The 16,928-nt window shown below is 52.2% G+C and overlaps 2 protein-coding genes and 1 long non-coding RNA gene across 5 annotated transcripts in view; 1 reads left to right on the forward strand and 2 right to left on the reverse strand.

Moving 5' to 3' along the window:
• Positions 1-199: 199 nt before the first annotated feature.
• On the reverse strand, positions 200-7,120 carry LOC131709145 (zinc finger protein 345-like). 3 transcript variants are annotated; one of them, XM_059011174.1, is made up of 2 exons: positions 6,006-7,120; positions 200-3,204 (listed from the first exon to the last, which is right to left on the reverse strand). In XM_059011174.1, the coding sequence occupies exon 2, from the start codon at positions 2,613-2,615 to the stop codon at positions 747-749; it is 1,869 nt and encodes a 622-aa protein (XP_058867157.1). In that variant the 5' UTR covers positions 2,616-3,204; positions 6,006-7,120; the 3' UTR covers positions 200-746. The 3 variants fall into 3 exon arrangements, with proteins under 3 accessions (XP_058867157.1, XP_058867156.1, XP_058867158.1); XM_059011173.1 differs by lacking the exon at positions 6,006-7,120 and adding an exon at positions 5,634-5,993; XM_059011175.1 differs by lacking the exon at positions 6,006-7,120 and adding an exon at positions 4,819-4,958.
• Positions 7,121-10,832: 3,712 nt separating this feature from the next.
• LOC131696685 (zinc finger protein 391-like) lies at positions 10,833-15,693 on the reverse strand. The gene is made up of 3 exons (XM_059011171.1): positions 15,595-15,693; positions 13,964-14,185; positions 10,833-12,849 (listed from the first exon to the last, which is right to left on the reverse strand). Exons 2-3 carry the CDS (start codon positions 14,154-14,156, stop codon positions 11,090-11,092), a joined length of 1,953 nt encoding a protein of 650 aa, XP_058867154.1. The 5' UTR covers positions 14,157-14,185; positions 15,595-15,693; the 3' UTR covers positions 10,833-11,089.
• Positions 15,694-16,519: 826 nt separating this feature from the next.
• LOC131709158 (uncharacterized) overlaps positions 16,520-16,928 on the forward strand; it is a 2,414-nt gene continuing 2,005 nt past the window's right edge. The window contains exon 1 of the long non-coding RNA XR_009311410.1: positions 16,520-16,608. This is a non-coding gene — a long non-coding RNA (uncharacterized LOC131709158). The remainder of the gene's footprint in view (positions 16,609-16,928) is intronic.

The following is a 16,928-nucleotide window of genomic DNA, read 5'->3' on the forward strand; positions in this document are numbered from 1 at the left end:
ACAAAACAGCAGCATGTTTACTAGACAGCAGGATTCCCACAGGGATTTCAAATATACACATATACACACACGCACACATGCATGCAGGCAGGCACGCACACACAGACACACGCAAAAGAGGACGACTCAAATCTTTTCTATTCTATTTATTTATTGATTGATTGATTGATTGATTGATTGATTGTTTTTTTTTTTTTAAAGATAACAGAAACGCTCAGGGGCGGGGCTCGGCTTGACTGAGTGAAGGGAGGGCCGCCCGTTTGAGCTCCAGCCCTCCTGAGATTCGATTTCCTTTCATGAGCGTTGCTTGTTTTTCTAACACCCCTCTGGGACAGAACTTGACAAGGGTCCTGTAAGTGGACGGGCTGTTTCTGGGTTGAACCATTCCACTTGGGGGGGGGGGGGGGGATTATAGATAAATACATTAATTTAGCACCAGGTTTTGGTCCCATTGGTCCACTTTACCAGCTCAGGACAGGGGGGCACAGTTCCAGTGGAGACCCCCCCCCCCCAAGCCCTCCTGCTCTTTTAAGCCGACCCCCTTCCAGTCCAGCACAACCCAGTGACAGTCTAACGGAAACGTCAACACTTCATAATTCAAAAGGTTTCTTTTAACATTTCTATATCCACTGCTACAGAGTTACAGGTGGGATTATTTTAACTATGCTTATAAAACCTGGATTGGGGGGGGGGTAAGGGGGGGGTGGGGGGGGCATCTGTCCATCCGTCCGTCCGTCCGTCCGTCTCTACTGAGCTTCACTCCTCACGTGGCTGCTCTGGTGCTGCAGGAAACTCTGCAGGCAGACGAAGGTCTCCTCGCATTCAGGGCATTCGTACAAAACCTGTCCCGTCTCCTCGGGACCCCCCTCCCCTCGCTGCAGAGGAACGGGGGTCTCCGCCTCCCCCTCCCCCTCCCCCCTCCACCTCCTCCTCTTCCTCCTCCTCCCGTGAGTCTGCAGGTGCCTGTTCAGGTCGGAGGACTGGCGGAAGCCGCGCGGGCACTCGGGGCAGCGGAAAGCTCTCTCCTTGGCGTGATAGCGCTGGTGCCGGCGCAGGACGCTCAGCAGGCTGAAGCCCTTCCTGCAGTGGGGGCAGCGGTAGCTCGGCGCTCGGGGCCCCCCGTGGGCGTGGCTCAGCCGGTGGTTCTTCAAACGGGCCGCCTGGACGAAGACCTTCCCACAGTCGGGGCACGGGAGCCAGCCGCTTCCATCCTGGTGGGTCCCGCCCTCCTCCTCCTCCTCCTCCTCCTCCTCCTCCTCCCTCCTCCTGGCTGCCGCGTGGACGGTCTCGTGTTTCAGGAGGTCGGAGCGCTGCACGAAGCCCTTCCCGCACTGCCGGCAGCGGTGAGGCTTGTCCCCCGTGTGGTACCGCTGGTGCCGGGAGAGGCTGCTGGAGTGGAAGAAGCTGCGGCCGCACACATGGCAAGGGAAGGACTGCTGCAGAGGAGGAGGAGGAGGAGGAGGAGGAGGAGGAGGAGGATTCTTCATCCCACTCCCGTCAGCGTTATCGGGGAGCCCCTGTACCCAGTTCGGCGGGTCCTGGGGCCGCCCGAGATGCACCCTCTGGTGCCGCTTCAGGTCGGACGCCTGGGTGAAGCGTCGCCCGCACAGGCCGCAGCGGAAGGGCCGGGCCCCCGCGTGGGTGGCCGCGTGCCTCTTGAGGTCGGAAGGCTGGCTGAACCCCTTGGCGCACACCTCGCATCGCAGGCTCCGCTCCCGCACCCGGATCTGCCCGGTCCGGGGGTCCACGAAGAGCTCCGTGAACTTCTTCCCGGGAAGGGGGTGCTGGGCGGCCGCGTGGTGGCTGCGTCCGTGGCTCTGAAGGTCCGACAGCCAGAAGAAGCGGAGCCCGCAGTCCCCGCAGGGGTAGGAGCGGTCCGGGGACCCGGACCGGGGTCCGTGCGTTTCCCGGTGAGCCCGCAGCGCCTCCGTCTGGGTGAAGCGCTGCCCGCAGCGGCCGCAGCCGTAGGAGCGCAGGTGGGCGTGCGCGGGCAGGTGGGCCCGCAGCTCGGCCCTCTGGGAGAAGCTCTGGCAGCACACCGTGCACTTGAACCCGCGCTCCGAGGTGTGGAATCTCTGGTGCCTCTGGAGGCCCTGGGAGGTATTGAAGAGCCGCCCGCAGACCTCGCAGGAAAACCTGGGCGGGGCAACCATAGCCACGCCCACTGCCGCCACTCTCCCGTTCTCCACCGCTTTCTCTGTGCTTTCTTCCAGGCGCTGCGTGGCGGTCTGTGGCGCCGGCCCCCAGCTCTCTTCTTGCGTGGTCGTTTGCGGCGGCCTCTCCACTATCGCCAGCGTACCGTTCTCCTGCAGCGTGAGCTCCATGGGCCGGGCGTAGGAGAAGGCGCTGTCGTACTCGCGGTGCAGCGCCGGGGGCGGGATGATGTAGCTGCTGTACTGCAGGGTCAGCTGCTCCTGCCCGTGCGCGGTCATGTGATCCTGCAGCCGCGCGTAAACCCCAAACCCCTCCCCGCACTCCGTGCAAATGTAGGCGCCCCCCTCGGCACTGTTGGTACAGTCCGCCAGCCCCTGCTGCGAATGGGAGCCGGGGTAACCATTGATGTTTAGAGGTAGATCCATGGCTGGCGACTCAGCAGAAGGGAAGACCCCCAGCATGAACCATTCCTAGTGTTTGACTGTATCGCTGAAGACTGGGCCTGGGTCTGTTTTCATGTGCAGTAGAATCGCTGGAGTTAATTTCTGTGTGGAGAGCCTGGGTCAGAGGAGGCGGGATCCTGTCCTGTCTGGAGAGCCTGGGTCAGAGGAGGCGGGATCCTGTCCTGTCTGGAGCGCCTGGGTCAGAGGAGGCGGGATCCTGTCCTGTCTGGAGAGCCTGGGTCAGAGGAGGCGGGATCCTGTCCTGTCTGGAGAGCCTGGGTCAGAGGAGGCGGGATCCTGTCCTGTCTGGAGAGCCTGGGTCAGAGGAGGCGGGATCCTGTCCTGTCTGGAGAGCCTGGGTCAGAGGAGGCGGGATCCTGTCCTGTCTGGAGAGCGTGGGTCAGAGGAGGCGGGATCCTGTCCTGTCTGGAGAGCCTGGGTCAGAGGAGGCGGGATCCTGTCCTGTCTGGACAGACCGGTCCGGTCTCTTTGGTACTTGCTCTAAGGCAGGGTGGTTGAATGGGGGTGAATCTGATCCCTGGAGTGAATGTGCTGCACCCTATCTGCGATCCGCGCTGTCAGGGGTGGAGATTTTACACAGCAGGTACTGAAACAATAAAGAAAACAAAAAAAACAAGGACTGGTTTAAGAAACAAGTTAAGCATGTTCAACCCACAACACACAGACCGCTGGTCTGCTTCACTCGGTCTCTTCTAGTTTCAACAACACTGATGAAGGCACTAGAGCCCAAACGCTGGTCTGCTTGACTCGGTTTAGTTTCAATCACACTGATGAAGGCACTAGAGCCCAAACGCTGGTCTGCTTCACTCAGTCTCTTCTAGTTTCAATCACACTGATGAAGGCACTAGAGCCCAAACGCTGATCTGCTTGACTCGGTCTCTTCTAGTGTCAATCACACTGATGAAGGCACTAGAGCCCAAACGCTGGTCTGCTTCACTCAGTCTCTTCTAGTTTCAATAACACTGATGAAGGCACTAGAGCCCAAACGCTGGTCTGCTTGACTCGGTCTCTTCTAGTGTCAATCACACTGATGAAGGCACTAGAGCCCAAACGCTGGTCTGCTTGACTCGGTCTCTTCTAGTTTCAATCACACTGATGAAGGCACTAGAGCCCAAACGCTGGTCTGCTTGACTCGGTCTCTTCTAGTTTCAATCACACTGATGAAGGCACTAGAGCCCAAACGCTGGTCTGCTTGACTCGGTCTCTTCTAGTTTCAATAATAACACTGATGAAGGCACTAGAGCCCAAACGCTGGTCTGCTTGACTCGGTCTCTTCTAGTTTCAATCACACTGATGAAGGCACTAGAGCCCAAACGCTGGTCTGCTTGACTCGGTCTCTTCTAGTTTCAATAACGCTGATGAAGGCACTAGAGCCCAAACGCTGGTCTGCTTGACTCGGTCTCTTCTAGTTTCAATCACACTGATGAAGGCACTAGAGCCCAAACGCTGGTCTGCGTGACTCGGTCTCTTCTAGTTTCAATAACACTGATGAAGGCACTAGAGCCCAAACGCTGGTCTGCTTGACTCGGTCTCTTCTAGTTTCAATCACACTGATGAAGGCACTGGAGCCCAAACGCTGGTCTGCTTGACTCAGTCTCTTCTAGTTTCATTAACACTAGCTGAAATTTCCGTCCACCTGACTGGAGTTTTATCTTCTAATTCTGAAAAGAGTTTTGAAGTTACAGAAGCGTTTAATTAATTAATTAATACAATAATGCAATTATTTCCGTAAATTAATGATAGAATTACGGTTACTAAACTGTTTATTTCGTTGTTTTTAAACTACTAGGGGAGAGAAAAATTATGAATAAAATGAGCAGCTGTATTCAGAGCAAAAATATGCCAATGTAAATAATGTGTACATTTTTAATCTACTGTAATTTACTGTACAGAGATTCGTTACAAATTACCACGTTACCAAAAAAAAAATTAAAAATACAAATACAAGCCTACGGTCGGTTTTTAAATAAATGTTTTTTAAATAAGCGGTAGCCTTAAAATTTAACAATACAATACAATACAATACAATACAATACAATACAATACAGATGTGTTTAGCGCCCTCCCTACACGCCATGGCATCGCAGAGCGCTGTTACACACTTAAAAACAAACACAGCGCTCATTCGTGCAATGCAGTCCAGCTACAAACCGAGTACAGAAACGCACATTCAGAATAATAATGATAATAATTATAGTACGTTTTCAGTTTTAGACTTCTAATATAATCCAGTGTTTCAACCAGCCCAGCGACGATATTAACCGGATCAGAGTTTCACGGGCGAGGAGCGCAACAGCTAAAGAGGTCCGGCGGCAGGCTGGTACACGCGCGTCTCTATGTTATTTATCTATTTATTATTATTATGATTAGTAATATTATTAATTGATTAACGAACGACACGCCCCCCCCGTATTAGATTATTAGGCATGTTTTAATTGCAGCTATTCTGAGCGGCTTGAAGAGACAGCTGTGTAAATACTGTCCAGTCACAAGAAACCGAGAGAAAAATACAATACTTCAAATTGGTGTCGTTTCTATTATTCACGACAGATAGCGATGTCTGACGCGGCGTTCTGGTACGACTGGTGACGTATGCACCAGGGTCAGTTTGCGTGCGTATGGTTTTATTGTAATAATCTAGGAGAATGATTAAGTTAAATTTAAAACACTTTGGAAAACGCGCAGGATGTATCGCCGTAGTGTGGCATCCACACAAATATATATATATATGTTTTTATTTTAATTTTCCTGGCTTTCGGAAAACGACGACGGCGTTTTTATTTGGTTTATTTTTTATTTTATTTAAATTGTGTTTTTATTTTTGTTGTAAAATCGGTGCAAACCATTTTGTTTTCTTTTTTAAAAAGACAACGTCAGCCAGGCCCGACACACTGCTTTGTGATATTATAACATGCAATGCAATGCAGCCGGGCTTTATATAATAATAATAATAATAATAATAATAATAATAATAATAATAATAATAATAATAATAATAATAATAATCAAACTTACAGCACGGTGTTTCCGTCGATGCTTTAAAACACACGCATATTTATTTTGTCAGTGCGTGTAATGTTGATAAAATGCCACTACGCACCGGATCTGTAGCCGCAGACAGCGTTTCTCTTTTTATTGTAAAGGAATAACATTTTAAAAAAAACGGGTGCACAGTGATGACGTTTTGCAAACCCCCGTCTACAATAAAAGGCACAGAGTCGAAACAGGACCTTTTTAAAAGCGCTTTTTTAAAATTGTTTTTTTACTAAACCCCCAGTGCAGACACGCGTCGCGGCTCTGCGTCCACCCGCAATTAGCGGCGTGTGTTAATTGGAGAGAAACGCGTTCTGGAACCCGTGCAGGGAGCTCGGCGTGCTAAACACCGACCTGGGGGAAGACTCGAGGCTGCGGTCGCGTCTCACCGTGTAGCGTGTCACACACACACGGGCTGGGGCAGCACGATTGTGGGTCCGGGTACAGGGGCCCCCCGGTTTTTGTTTTTTAAGGGGACCCCTAGAACATTGGCTTGAACGTGGGGTTCGGTTACCGGCCGACTGGGGTCACAAGAGTCTGACACGCTTCATGAAGACACAAGAACTGCTGTCATGCAATGCACGTGTAACACTACTGCTGGGCAATTATTAATAATAATAATAATAATAATAATAATAATAATAATAATAATAATAATCACATCTATCCTACATTAAAGTATAATAATACTAATACTATACAAGCATGTTCAATGACTCAATACAACATCCCTTGGTGTTTGGTGTCAGTTTCCTGCTGGTGGTCAGCAGTCCTTGTTGACGACCCAGCTGGTTTCCGTTCTCGAATCCGGGTCCGGTCCGCGTCTCGCACCCTCTCCCCCTCCATGTTTGTAGAAGCAGGAGGACGGCTGTCCAGCTCAAAGAGAGAGAGAGAGGTCGAGGACAAAAAGAGGACAGTGTCCCCACCTACCTGCAGCTATTTAAAAAAAACGCACTTGGGTAATGTAAACAAACTGGTACGCCAACAACGGGGGCTCCAAATCCATTTTCAAAATCAGTTCCAAATCCCCCTTCACTTTGTCATCATTTCCAACACATTGAAAAGGAATTGAAAGTCGGATTATTCTTTTATCTGTTTATATATATATATATTTTCCTGTTCGTTGGTTTGAAGCTCGTTTTCTCGTTTTAAATCGATGATGAAGCCTGCGCTGATGTTGCCGCGGTGAGCAGCTCTGTTTAACGCGACCCGCGCGGCCGAGCTTCTCATCAACGATGATTCACTGGAACGGATTCACGAAGGGAACTGGAATCTGGAATCTGGAATCTGGAATCTGGAATCTGGAATCTGGAATGGAGCCCCGGAATCCTGTAGGCGGGTCACAGAAGAAGGAAGGCACAGCGACAAAGTAACAGCAGCATTTTTATTAGCACAGTCCAGCAGTGGCCAGGGTGGCCAGCCAGTCCTTCACTGCATGCGGCACACATTTCATCATGACTCTACCATCATCAACACGGGAGAGAGGGGAGAGGGGAGGGGGAGAGAGGGAGGGGAGGGGAGGGGAGGGGAGGGTACACATTTCATCATGACTCTACCATCATCAACACGGGAGAGAGGGGAGAGGGGAGGGGGAGAGAGGGAGGGGAGGGGAGGGGAGGGGAGGGTACACATTTCATCATGACTCTACCATCATCAACACGGGAGAGAGGGGAGAGGGGAGGGAGAGAGGGTACACATTTCATCATGACTCTACCATCATCAACACGGGAGAGAGGGGAGAGGGGAGGGAGAGAGGGTACACATTTCATCATGACTCTACCATCATCAACACGGGAGAGAGGGGGGAGGGGGAGAGAGGGAGGGGAGGGGGAGAGAGGGTACACATTTCATCATGACTCTACCATCATCAACACGGGAGAGAGGGGGGAGGGGGAGAGAGGGAGGGGAGGGGGAGAGAGGGTACACATTTCATCATGACTCTACCATCATCAACACGGGAGAGAGGGGGGAAGGGGAGAGAGGGAGGGGAGGGGGAGAGAGGGTACACATTTCATCATGACTCTACCATCATCAACACGGGAGAGAGGGGGGAGGGGGAGAGAGGGAGGGGAGGGGGAGAGAGGGTACACATTTCATCATGACTCTACCATCATCAACACGGGAGAGAGGGGGAGAGAGGGTACACATTTCATCATGACTCTACCATCATCAACACGGGAGAGAGGGAAGGGGGACAGAGGGTACACATTTCATCATGACTCTACCATCATCAACACGGGAGAGGGGAGGGGGAGGGGAGGGGAGGGGGAGAGAGGGTACACATTTCATCATGACTCTACCATCATCAACACGGGAGAGAGGGGAGGGGGAGGGGAGGGGAGGGGGAGAGAGGGTACACATTTCATCATGACTCTACCATCATCAACACGGGAGAGAGGGGGAGAGAGGGTACACATTTCATCATGACTCTACCATCATCAACACGGGAGAGAGGGGGGAGGGGGAGAGAGGGAGGGGAGGGGGAGAGAGGGTACACATTTCATCATGACTCTACCATCATCAACACGGGAGAGAGGGGGAGGGGGAGAGAGGGAGGGGAGGGGGAGAGAGGGTACACATTTCATCATGACTCTACCATCATCAACACGGGAGAGAGGGGGGAGGGGGAGAGAGGGAGGGGAGGGGGAGAGAGGGTACACATTTCATCATGACTCTACCATCATCAACACGGGAGAGAGGGGGGAGGGGGAGAGAGGGAGGGGAGGGGGAGAGAGGGTACACATTTCATCATGACTCTACCATCATCAACACGGGAGAGAGGGGGAGAGAGGGTACACATTTCATCATGACTCTACCATCATCAACACGGGAGAGAGGGAAGGGGGACAGAGGGTACACATTTCATCATGACTCTACCATCATCAACACGGGAGAGAGGGGAGGGGGAGGGGAGGGGAGGGGGAGAGAGGGTACACATTTCATCATGACTCTACCATCATCAACACGGGAGAGAGGGGAGGGGGAGGGGAGGGGAGGGGGAGAGAGGGTACACATTTCATCATGACTCTACCATCATCAACACGGGAGAGAGGGGGAGAGAGGGTACACATTTCATCATGACTCTACCATCATCAACACGGGAGAGAGGGGGGAGGGGGAGAGAGGGAGGGGAGGGGGAGAGAGGGTACACATTTCATCATGACTCTACCATCATCAACACGGGAGAGAGGGGGAGGGGGAGAGAGGGAGGGGAGGGGGAGAGAGGGCACACATTTCATCATGACTCTACCATCATCAACACGGGAGAGAGGGGAGGGGGAGGGGAGGGGAGGGGGAGAGAGGGTACACATTTCATCATGACTCTACCATCATCAACACGGGAGAGAGGGGAGGGGGAGGGGAGGGGAGGGGGAGAGAGGGTACACATTTCATCATGACTCTACCATCATCAACACGGGAGAGAGGGGAGGGGGAGGGGAGGGGAGGGGGAGAGAGGGTACACATTTCATCATGACTCTACCATCATCAACACGGGAGAGAGGGGGAGAGAGGGTACACATTTCATCATGACTCTACCATCATCAACACGGGAGAGAGGGGGGAGGGGGAGAGAGGGAGGGGAGGGGGAGAGAGGGTACACATTTCATCATGACTCTACCATCATCAACACGGGAGAGAGGGGGAGGGGGAGAGAGGGAGGGGAGGGGGAGAGAGGGCACACATTTCATCATGACTCTACCATCATCAACACGGGAGAGAGGGGGGAGGGGGAGAGAGGGAGGGGAGGGGGAGAGAGGGTACACATTTCATCATGACTCTACCATCATCAACACGGGAGAGAGGGGGAGGGGGAGAGAGGGAGGGGAGGGGGAGAGAGGGAGGGGAGGGGGAGAGAGGGCACACATTTCATCATGACTCTACCATCATCAACACGGGAGAGAGGGGGGAGGGGGAGAGAGGGAGAGAGGGTACACAATTCATCATGACTCTACCATCATCAACACGGGAGAGAGGGGAGGGGAGAGAGGGTACACATTTCATCATGACTCTACCATCATCAACACAGGAGAGAGGGGGGAGGGGGAGAGAGGGAGGGGAGGGGGAGAGAGGGAGGGGAGGGGGAGAGAGGGCACACATTTCATCATGACTCTACCATCATCAACACGGGAGAGAGGGGGGGGAGGGGGAGAGAGGGCACACATTTCATCATGACTCTACCATCATCAACACGGGAGAGAGGGGGGAGGGGGAGAGAGGGAGGGGAGGGGGAGAGAGGGCACACATTTCATCATGACTCTACCATCATCAACACGGGAGAGAGGGGGGAGGGGGAGAGAGGGAGAGAGGGTACACAATTCATCATGACTCTACCATCATCAACACGGGAGAGAGGGGAGGGGAGAGAGGGTACACATTTCATCATGACTCTACCATCATCAACACAGGAGAGAGGGGAGAGGGGGAGAGGGAGGGGGAGAGGGAGAGAGGGAGAGAGGGAGGGGAGGGGGAGAGAGGGAGGGGAGGGGGAGAGAGGGTACACATTTCATCATGACTCTACCATCATCAACACAGGAGAGAGGGGAGGGGGAGAGAGGGAGGGGAGGGGGAGAGAGGGTACACATTTCATCATGACTCTACCATCATCAAACCATACGGCAGCAATGACACAACATGGGAGAGAGGGGAGGGAGGGGAGAGAGGGGGACAGAGAGGGAGAGGGAGGGAGAGAGGGGGACGGAGAGAGAGAGGGGGAGAGAGAGAGAGGGGAGGGAGGCAAGTGACACGGCTGCTGCTAGGGCTGGGAAGACAGCATCGAATTCAATCTCTTCTGAATACTAAAACCAGCCCCAGCCTCAACTAAAGCCTGCTTTACAGTGAATTCCTTCACAAGCACTTGCATATAAAAACCAAGAGGCAAAACAAGCCATCAATAACAAAATAAACAAGAACAGGATCCTCTTTGTATGTTTTCTGCATGTTTGGCGTGACGCGCTGCGTCAGAATCGCGTGTCCCTGTCGCTGTGACGCGTTTCCTGGGGCGCTGCGTTCGCATATGTAAACGTACTCGAGTGAAATGTCCGTACCAGGTGCTAGAAGGCCGAGCAGCACTGCGATCAATTGAAATTAAAACATTTTTTTGTTTTTTTAAAGTCTCACTGCTAATATTATCGTCTCTCCGTCTGAAACCACATGCTTGATTTGCTGGGGGGGGGGGGGGTGTTCCCTTTTTTTTTTTTTAACAAAAAAATAAAACAATGAAATAAATACACGAACAAGTATTTCCGTTGTTTGTTTTCAAACACACCTAAACATTGGGAAGTTGGGTTATTCGAGCAAAAAAAAATGATTCTATATATTTACACATCACCCCCCCCCCCCCTCTGTGTCAGCACACCCCTTGACTCTCGCACCTGCAGCCCCCCCCCTCCCCCTCCTCCTCCTCCTCCTCCAGGGGGCTGTGACTGGAGGGGGGGGTCTCACTGAGGGAGGTGGGGCTCTGGCGCTGTCTTCTTGGAGCGTGACGGGCGGCCCCTCTTAGCCGGCGGCCGGGTCGCGGCGGGGGCCCCCTCTCCCTTCTCCCTGCCGGCCCGGCGGAGCTGCGGCTGGTCCTGCCGCCTGTCCTTGAGGTGCGAGCGCTGGTGCCTCTTGCAGTTGGTGCTGTCAGCGAAGCGCTTGCCGCACACCTTGCAGCTGTAGGGCTTCTCCCCCGTGTGGATGCGAGCGTGGCGGTTCAGCTGGGAGACCACGCAGAACACCTTCCCGCAGTGCGCGCACTCGAAGGGCCGGGCCCCGCGGTGCACCGCCAGGTGGCTCTTGAAGTACGGGTAGTGGCTGAAGATCTTCCCGCACTCGCTGCACACGTACGGCTTCTGGCCGCTGTGGAAGAGCAGGTGGTCGTCCAGGTGGCACTTCTTCTTGAACCTCAGGCCGCAGAAGCTGCACCTGTGCTGCCCCTCGTTCAGCGGCTTCCTCCCTTCTCTCTTCTTCACCTCCTCCTCCTCTTCCATTTCAGCATCTTTATCAGCTTCTCCTCCTCTTCCTCCTTGGTCCTTACCCTCCTCCTCCTCCTCCTCTTCCATTTCACCATCATCTTTATCAGCTTCTCCTCCTCTTCCTCCTCGGTCCTGCCCCTCCTCCTCCTCCTCCTCCTCCTCCTCTCTCCCCTTGCTGTTGACGCTGTCCAAGCTGGCTGCTTTAGAAGCTCCCTCCCCCTTCTTATCATTCGTCCTCCTCTGCCTCCTCCTCCTCCTCCTCCTCTCCGATCCTCCCTCCCCCTCCAGCCCCTCCTCCTCCTCCTCCTCCTGCCCCCCAGCCTCCCCGTGGACCTTCCTGTGCTCCCTGAGCTCCCGCGCATCCCAGAATATCCTGTCGCAGTCCTGGCAGCGGTGCCGCCAGCGCCCCTTGCTCTCCAGGTCGGGCCGGCCGTTGTGGAGCTGCTGGTGGATGTAGTAGTTGGCGAAGTAGCTGAAGCTCTTGCCGCACTGCCCGCAGGCGTGGCGCTTGGCCTTGTGCGTCTTGCCGTGGCGCCCCAGCTCCCTGGCGCCCGCGAAGCGTTCCCCGCAGGTCTCGCAGTGGTAGGGCAGCTCGTCCGAGAGCTGGTGGACCGACTGCTGGTGGGAAACCAGGCTGGGGAGGGAACCGAAAAGGGAGTTGCAGTCTGGGCACCTGTACAGCTCCCCATCCCCTCCTCCCGCCTTCTCAGCCCCCTTCCCAGCCTTGCACTGGTGCTCCCCCATCAGGGAGGGGGTCTGGAAGCTCTCCCCGCAGCCCCTGCAGGAGTACAGCCGCAGGGAGCAGTGGGTGCGCTGGTGGGAGGTGAGGTGGGAGGCCTTGGCGAAGTTTTTGCCGCACACCTGGCACCAGAAGGGGCTGAGCCCGCGGTGGATCTTCTGGTGGTTGGTGAAGTAGGTGAAGTCCTTGAAGCTGCGTCCGCAGTCTGCGCAGCGGTAGGGGGAGGGGGAGGGGGAGGGGGAGGCAGGGGGGCGGGGGCAGGAGCAGGACTCGCGGTGCAGGGAGTAGCTGCTGCTGCCACCGCCGCGCCGGGTGAGGCACTGCCCGCAGTCGGGGCAGCTGTAGGGGTGCGGGCCGTGGCGTTCCTGGTGGAGCTTCAGGACCCACGGCGTGCTGAAACACTTCCCACAGAGCGGGCAGGCGTGGAGACCGCCCACCCCCCCTCCTCCTCCTCCTCCCCCCCCTCCCAATCCCGATACATCTTCACCTTCTCCAGCGCCAACACCTGCAGAGGCACAAAGACAGCAGCAGCAGCAGGATTACCTGAAGATGCAGGGCTTGAAACTCACGCTGGGGTACAGAGCTCCCCTCCATGAAGTCTACTATTATTATTATTATTATTATTATTAATATTGAAATGATCTGGAGACAGACTTCATTGAAGGGAGCTCTGAACCCCTGGACTGGGTGCACCAGCAGCAGCAGCAGCAGGGCTAGTGTGAGTTTGTAACCCTGCTCAAACTCCTGGCTCCTGATCATTTCAATATTAATAATAATAATACTAGACTTCATTGAGGGGAGCTCTGAACCCCAGGACTGGGTGCAGCAGCAGCAGCAGCAGGGCTAGTGTGAGTTTCTAACCCTGCTCAAACTCCTGGCTCCTGATCATTTCAATATTAATAATAATCCTAGACTTCATTGAGGGGAGCTCTGAACCCCAGGACTGGGTGCAGCAGCAGCAGCAGGGCTAGTGTGAGTTTGTAACCCTGCTCAAACTCCTGGCTCCTGATCATTTCAATATTAATAATAATAATAATTATAATACTAGACTTCATTGAGGGGAGCTCTGAACCCCAGGACTGGGTGCAGCAGCAGCAGCAGCAGGGCTAGTGTGAGTTTCTAACCCTGCTCAAACTCCTGGCTCCTGATCATTTCAATATTAATAATAATAATACTAGACTTCATTGAGGGGAGCTCTGAACCCCAGGACTGGGTGCAGCAGCAGCAGCAGCAGGGCTAGTGTGAGTTTCTAACCCTGCTCAAACTCCTGGCTCCTGATCATTTCAATATTAATAATAATCCTAGACTTCATTGAGGGGAGCTCTGAACCCCAGGACTGGGTGCAGCAGCAGCAGCAGGGCTAGTGTGAGTTTGTAACCCTGCTCAAACTCCTGGCTCCTGATCATTTCAATATTAATAATAATAATAATTATAATACTAGACTTCATTGAGGGGAGCTCTGAACCCCAGGACTGGGTGCAGCAGCAGCAGCAGCAGGGCTAGTGTGAGTTTCTAACCCTGCTCAAACTCCTGGCTCCTGATCATTTCAATATTAATAATAATAATGCTAGTCTTCATTGAGGGGAGCTCTGAACCCCAGTTCTGGTGTTTTTACTCACCGGCGGTCGCTTGCTGGCGTAGTTCAGCCGGCTCCTCTGACTCATCGGAAGTGTCTTGCTCTTCGTCTCTGGGGTCGGGGTCGGGGGTCGGGGTCCCCTCCTCGGTGCCCCCCCGATTCTGCACGCAGGCCTCCATCGTCAGGTCCAGGGGTTCCTGTTTGAAGCTCGCAGGTTGGGACCCCGAGTCAGACATGCCCCCTTTCGCTACGGGCAGACGATTCTCTACAACACAGAACAACAGAGTGATGATCCAGTACTGAGGATGCCTCGAACCCAGGCCTCATTCAGAGCTATTGCTGCTGTTAGCATCACTTGTATTTCATAAGTATGATTTTCTATTGTTGTAGAGACACTCAGTTAGCTTTAGATGTGTGCAGTGATAGAAGGGTACATACACCATGGCTTGAAACTCTCACTAGCCCTGCTGCTGCACCCAGTCCTGGGGTTCAGAGCTCCCCTCAATGAAGTCTAATATTACTATTAATATTGAAATGATCAGGAGCCAGGAGTTTGAGCAGGGTTACAAACTCACACTAGCCCTGCTGCTGCTGCACCCAGTCCTGGGGTTCAGCGCTCCCCTCAATGAAGTCTAGTATTATTATTATTAATATTGAAATGATCAGGAGCCAGGAGTTTGAGCAGGGTTACAAACTCACACTAGCCCTGCTGCTGCTGCTGATGCACCCAGTCCTGGGGTTCAGAGCTCCCCTCAATGAAGTCTAGTATTATTATTATTAATATTGAAATGATCAGGAGCCAGGAGTTTGAGCAGGGTTACAAACTCACACTAGCCCTGCTGCTGCTGCTGCACCCAGTCCTGGGGTTCAGAGCTCCCCTCAATGAAGTCTAGTATTATTATTATTAATATTGAAATGATCAGGAGCCAGGAGTTTGAGCAGGGTTACAAACTCACACTAGCCCTGCTGCTGCTGCACCCAGTCCTGGGGTTCAGAGCTCCCCTCAATGAAGTCTAGTATTATTATTATTCGTGCCCAACATTCTCAGTTTCTTGCTGTTGGTAAAGCAGCCGCAGCGCGCTGCGGTCCGAACACAGCGCGGTACAGTCGTGACTTTACCGTGCAGATGCGCGACGGTGCTTTTTTGTCACGCTGAATGGTTTCAGCCAGTCCCAGGACAGTAATGCGGCGCCTCGGGTTATCACAACACTGCGGTGAGATTGGACGTGTACTGATATGTTTTCAATGCACAGATTATACAGACTACCCCCTAGACCCGACACGTCCCGGACTCACTCGCTTACAAAGAGACTCGTTTTTAATTCCTTTCCTGCCCTGAATGTTAAAACAACAACATAGCCTGGAGCCTGGACTTCAAGCACAGAGACGCCGGCGGTAGCATTAATAATAATAATAATAATAATAATAATAATAATAATAATAATAACACTACGAGTGTCCGATCTTCAGTAATTCCCATGATTTCGCTTCACTGAACAGACAGATAGACAGATAGATAGATAGATAGATAGATAGATAGATAGATAGATAGATAGATAGATAGATAGATAGATAGATAGATAGATAGATGGATGGATAGACAGATAGATAGATAGATAGATAGACAGATAGATAGATAGATAGATGGATAGATAGATAGATAGATATACTCACGATTTTTGCGGAATCGCTGGTTCGTGAAATAATATCTGAGCTGATTTGAGAAGACGTACAATGGGCTCGCAGTTATGACGTCACCATACTGGGCGGGCAGTGTTGTCAGGCAGTAGAGGTTGTTGCCATGCCAACCAGAGGCCCTCGAGAGAGAGTTATTATTATTATTATTATTATTATTATTATTATGATCGAGTTTATATATAAGTCACAAGGCAAAACTTGTAAGCTGAGACTGACCTATAATTTTATAACAATTCTAAATTATGAAACCCCGTCATAATCAAATCGAGGCTAGTTTATAGTGGCGTTGTATTGAAATCTTATTTTAAAGGATATTTGAAAAAAGAAATCGATTAAAAAAATAAAATAAAATAAAATAAAGTGAACCACCCGAAACCTCTGTGTGTTTACTGGGAGCCCCCCCTGAGTTTACAGTTGTTGTAGATAGCATTGAATAATCATGCAGTTGATGAATGCGTTACTATTTAATTAAACGACTTCACACACCCGCGTACAGCGAACACAGCATATTGAAATACAAAGACACGAAGCAAGCGTTTCAAAACGCTGCAAAACCATCCCTGCGTGTCCATGTGTTTGTGCGTTTTAATGTACTGTAAAGGTCATGCGCTTAATCACAAACAGATCAGTGTAAAATATTACAAAGCACCCGGAGATGAGAAATAACTGAAACTATAAACATTACGATTAAATACCAAGAAAAAACACATTTCATTTTTTTTTTGTCGTTGTTTTTGCTATTTTTTTTTTTAATTAAATCGACTCGCTACAGGAAGGGGGCGGGGGGGGGGGGGGGGAGTTTCCAGAACAACGGTGTCGTGTCATTTTGTGGTATACGTCAGAATGTGGTAGACAAACTACTTACTGCGCTTGCCCACTCACTGAGCCGCACATGCGCAAAATCTGTTTGGTGGTCGAATACAGGAAACGCCCATTGCAAGCTGGTAGATAGCGAAAGTGCTTCGGGAGGAAATCTCCGGTTTTTTTCAGGTAACTGTTTGTTGGTAGGAGTGTTTAGTAAATGCATATTATTTTTGAACGGTTTTCTTTCGCAAAGGTGTATAGCTTCTGTGTAAATAATACGGCACTGTGTGTGCGAGAGAGTCGAGAACCAACACGCGAGACCGTGTCCTGCACGGAGACCCACGACAAACTCTGCGAGTGTTACACGGGGGGGGGGGGGGGGGGGGGGGGGAGCGAGAAGAAAGGACATGTGGAAGACGAACTAGCAAGCCTCATGGCCCCCACCCATACAAATACAATGGGGGGAGGAGGGGAAACTCAATAATAGTTATTAATGTTGTGAAGTT

The sequence above is a fragment of the Acipenser ruthenus genome, chromosome 41 (assembly GCF_902713425.1).
Source record: "Acipenser ruthenus chromosome 41, fAciRut3.2 maternal haplotype, whole genome shotgun sequence".
NCBI classification, from domain to species: domain Eukaryota; kingdom Metazoa; phylum Chordata; class Actinopteri; order Acipenseriformes; family Acipenseridae; genus Acipenser; species Acipenser ruthenus.